At 36.0% G+C, this 4,254-nt stretch overlaps 1 protein-coding gene across 1 annotated transcript in view; it reads right to left on the bottom strand.

Annotated features, from left to right (window-relative positions):
- Positions 1–4,254, bottom strand: part of CBLB (Cbl proto-oncogene B, E3 ubiquitin protein ligase) — a 326,116-nt gene that overhangs the window by 106,582 nt on the left and 215,280 nt on the right. Inside the window, exon 7 of the mRNA XM_006890001.1 lies at positions 1,115–1,202. Coding sequence (XP_006890063.1) covers positions 1,115–1,202 — 88 coding nt within the window. The remainder of the gene's footprint in view (positions 1–1,114; positions 1,203–4,254) is intronic.

Here is a 4,254-nt window from a genome sequence, read left to right as displayed (position 1 = left end):
TGTATGTGTGTGTGTGTACCGTCAAATTGGATCTGACTGGTACAGGAGGAGATTGTCCCTCCTTTCCCAGCAGAGCATCTGGTGGATTTGAACTGTGCGCCTCTGGGATTGCAGTGCAGCTTCTTGCCACTAGGCCACCAGAACTCCCCTAATTATTCTAATATTTTTGCAATAATGTAAACACACATAAATTACATAAACCATCTGTTTTTTCCTACCTATTTTTTCTTCTTTTCTACCTATTTATATACCAATTGCCTGCAATTAAATCTTTTATTTTTTTTGTACCAGCAAGAATAATAACAGAAGACACTTTGCACCAAAAACTAAAGAAAATACCACAGAAATTCTTCAATTAACCATAGAATTCCTTAAATATATTTTCTAGGATGGGTTTTTGTTGTTGCTATGCGCAATCAAGTCAGAATCGATTCACAGCTACCCTTTCAGTGGGTTTTCAGAGGTAGTAAATCACATGGGAGGAGACTATTCATCTTTCTCCCTCAGAACAGCTGGTGAATTAGAATTCCATGCCTTTGCATTGGAAGTGCACCTCTTCACCACTCAGCTACCAGAGCTCTCCTACTGCATAGGTGAGTGTTGTTAGGTGCCATCGAGCTGAGTAAGACCCATGACAAACCTACGAACAACACATCTGAACGATGTTCTATCCTGTGTAATCCTCACAATCTGAAATACTTGAGCCCGTTGTTACAGTCATGGAACCAATTCATCTGATTGATGGTCTTCCTCTCTTTCTCAAGACCCTCCACCTTTGTAAGCCTGATGTCTCTCTTCAAGGAACAGGTTCTCTTAGAAATATGCCCGAAGTACATGAGACAAAGCTTTATTTATCACCTGTGCCTACAAGGAGCACATGGCTGCACTTTCTCCAAGACATATTGGTTTGTTTTTTTTTAGGAGTCCATGTGATATTCTGTACTCTTCTCTAACACCACAGCTCAAAGGCATAAATTCTTCTGTTATCCTTATGCATTGTGATTATCTATCTTTGCAATGCCTTAAGCATTTCATAAGTAAGTAACATAATTTTGTTTTGAAAGTATTAAACACATTTGTTTGTTGTAAATATTTTCCCAGAAATTATCCTTACCTGTGTAACTTTTATATGATCATGGGGGGTAGGTTCACATAAGCCAGTTAAATCAGGATTGTAACTTCTCCCATCAGGATAAAGATAGCTGAATTTTGAAACATAAACATTATTACTATAAATATGATACAATCTGTTTTTAAATAGGTTGATATTTACTTTTTGTGTAAGCTGTGTACAAATTCTTCACTATGCTCACATTACATTATTTTTTAGAACATTTAGAATATAGAATCATATTCCCATAGAAACCCAATTAATATGTGCTCAGGACCTAACAAACCATTTAATTTAAACCACTGAAATGAACTGTTTTTCCTTTAGGCCATTTAAATGTTTCATTTCTATAGCTTCTAACATATTATTTAAAATAATACTTTTGAGTATGCCCTTTGTTAAAACATATATATTCGTGAACTAACAAATAACACACATTATTTTTAATTTATATTTCACTCGACTCATAGCTAATATTAACCCCATAATTTCTTAGCATTTTTAACATTAAATGAAGAGAAAAATAGAAAATCACAACTCTCCTACAAAAATAACTCTAACACTTTTGTTGTAATCCTATGATCTCTTTTTTCAACCTCATTTTTTCTACACATATCTACTCATCCCAATACATATAATTTTTATTAAAAGACAATTTAACCTTCAATTTTCTTCAAATCAAAAAGTTGTATATAAACACTGGTTCCACTATAAGAGAGAAATGAAGTCTAAAATAGAAGTTGAAGGAATAATATCATATAGCTGTATAAAAATAACTTTTAGCCTCAATAAATATATTGTAAATGATAATGAATGTTAGTAAATGTCTATTTTCAATGATAAAAAAAAAAAGGGGCAATGTCAATACTGGATTTAAAAAAAAATCATCAACGTTTGGTTACTTCTTCAAAGTTTTTCTATTCTATAAGGCATTAGTAAACAATGAGATACTACTACTTCTTGTTAGGTGCTGTCAAGTATAATTTACAGCCGCCCTATGAACAACAGATCTGAATCCTGTTCTAAATCTTGTGCATATTCTTACGTCCTGACATTCTAGAGCCCCCAGAGGCAGTCACTGTGTCAATCTACTTGGTGGAGGGTATTCCTCTTCTTTGATGACCCTCTCTGCCTTTCCAAGTAGGATGTTCCTCTCCAAGTAATAGCCTCTCTTAGCAACATGCCCGATGGATGTGAGATGAAGTTTTATCATCTGTGCCTCCAAGGATCACTCTCGCTGCACTTTCTCGAAGGTGTATTTGTTTGTTATTTTGGCAGTCTATGGAATAGTCAGTACTCTTCTCCAATACCAAAGCTCAATGGTATCAGTTCTTCTTCGATCATCCTTATTGAACGACCAACATTCAGGTTCATAGCACGTGACTAAAAAGACCATGGCCTGAATTAGGTGCACCTTAATCTTCAAACTGACATCATTGTTTTTCAGTAATTTGGAGAGGTACCTGACAGTAGAGACAGCAGACCTGCCCAATGCAATAAATCTCATGATTTCCTCACTGCTGGTACCAAGGGTACTGACTATAAATCTAAGTAAAATAAAACTGCTGACAAATTCAACCTTTTCTCTATCTATCACAATGTTTCTTTATCGGTCCAGTGGTGAAGATTTTTGTCTTCTTGATTTGAAATGCAATCCATATTGAAAACTGCAGTCTTTGATCTTCTGCAGCAAGAACTTCGAGTACTTCTCACTTTCAGCCTGCAAGGTTTTGTCAGCTACAAAACAAAGGATATTGAAGAGTCTTTTCTCTGATCCTGATTCCACATTCTTCTTCACAGAGCCTGCTGCTTGAATGATTTGTGCAGTGTACAAACTGAATAGGCAGGAGAAAGGATACAATCCTGATGCGTATCTTTCCTGATTTTAAACCATGCAGTGTTCTCTTGCTCTGTTCAGAAAACAGCTTCTTACTCTAGATATAAGTTTTGTATGAGCATAAAGACAAAAATATACTAAAATGATTTTGTGGAATAACAAAAATATTTATTCTTAAATGAAGGGTCTAAAAAAAGTAAGTTCAATAGAAGTAAATCTTATAATTTACCGAGGAAAATAAGAAAGAAGAGTTCAGAGGATAGATAATTATCTTAGGAGAAATGTTTTCCTTCTTAAGACTTAGAAAAAGAGTTCGCTACATCTGAATATGAAACGTATTAAAGTGTAATTAGGATTGGAAACAACAAATTTACAAACACATTAAATCAAGAACAAAAGCTGACAAGTAAATTACTTTCCAAATATTAAATTAAAATTTTAAATTAATAAGATAGAATCATCGCTATAAGGAGCACTGTTGGCATAATATGCAATGTCAACCTTGGACTGTTAACTAAAGGTTAACATCTTGATTCTCTCAACTGATCCTTGGGACAGAGATGGGCAGTATCCTCCCTTGAAGTTTATAGCCTTGGAGACTTGACAGGCAGGAACTGACTCCATGGTTGTGTGTTTGATTTTCAGTTTTATACTTTAATATAAATTAAAGGAAGGTCTGGTGGTGTAGTCTGAAGGAAGTTGTGTTACTAATGCAAAGACAATCTTTTTGTAGAGGTTTAAATCCACTAAAAGAGAAATGTGGTCAACTGTCTCCCATGCATTTCAGCCTTCCAATAAACCTACTAGATGCTCAACTCTGAGTTAGTTCCTACTCCATAACAACGAATTCAGTTGTTAGTTGACTGTAATTAAATATATAGACTTAGACTACTGTCAGGGGGACCATCCAGCTGGCTCTGACTCAGCAATTTTATACACAAAAAACCCTACCAGATCCTGCACTATTTTCACAACCATTGTTGCGAGTTTATAGGCCTGTTAAACTCATTGAGTGCGTTCTCTTTTACTGCTCTTCTATTTTTCTAACCAAGACGTTCCCCCCGCCTGGGACTGACTCTCAAAAAAAGTATGCTCAAAGCATGTGTTGTTCTTGTTATGTGCCGTTGAGTTGCTTGCGACTCATAGCGACCCTATGTACAACATCCCTAAACTCTGCTCTGACCTATACACCCATCCCGATTACCCCAGTCACTGAATCAATCCACCTCATAGGGGGCCTTCCCCTTCTGCGCTGTCCCTCCACCCTAACAAGCATGATGTCCCTCTCCAAGGACCCGTCCCTCCT

Source organism: Elephantulus edwardii, unplaced genomic scaffold (genome assembly GCF_000299155.1).
Source record: "Elephantulus edwardii isolate Elephantulus edwardi_28Jun2011 unplaced genomic scaffold, EleEdw1.0 scaffold00085, whole genome shotgun sequence".
Lineage (NCBI taxonomy): Eukaryota > Metazoa > Chordata > Mammalia > Macroscelidea > Macroscelididae > Elephantulus > Elephantulus edwardii.
The sequence above is the reverse complement of the archived record's forward strand: the minus strand, read 5'-3'. Positions and strand labels throughout refer to the sequence as shown.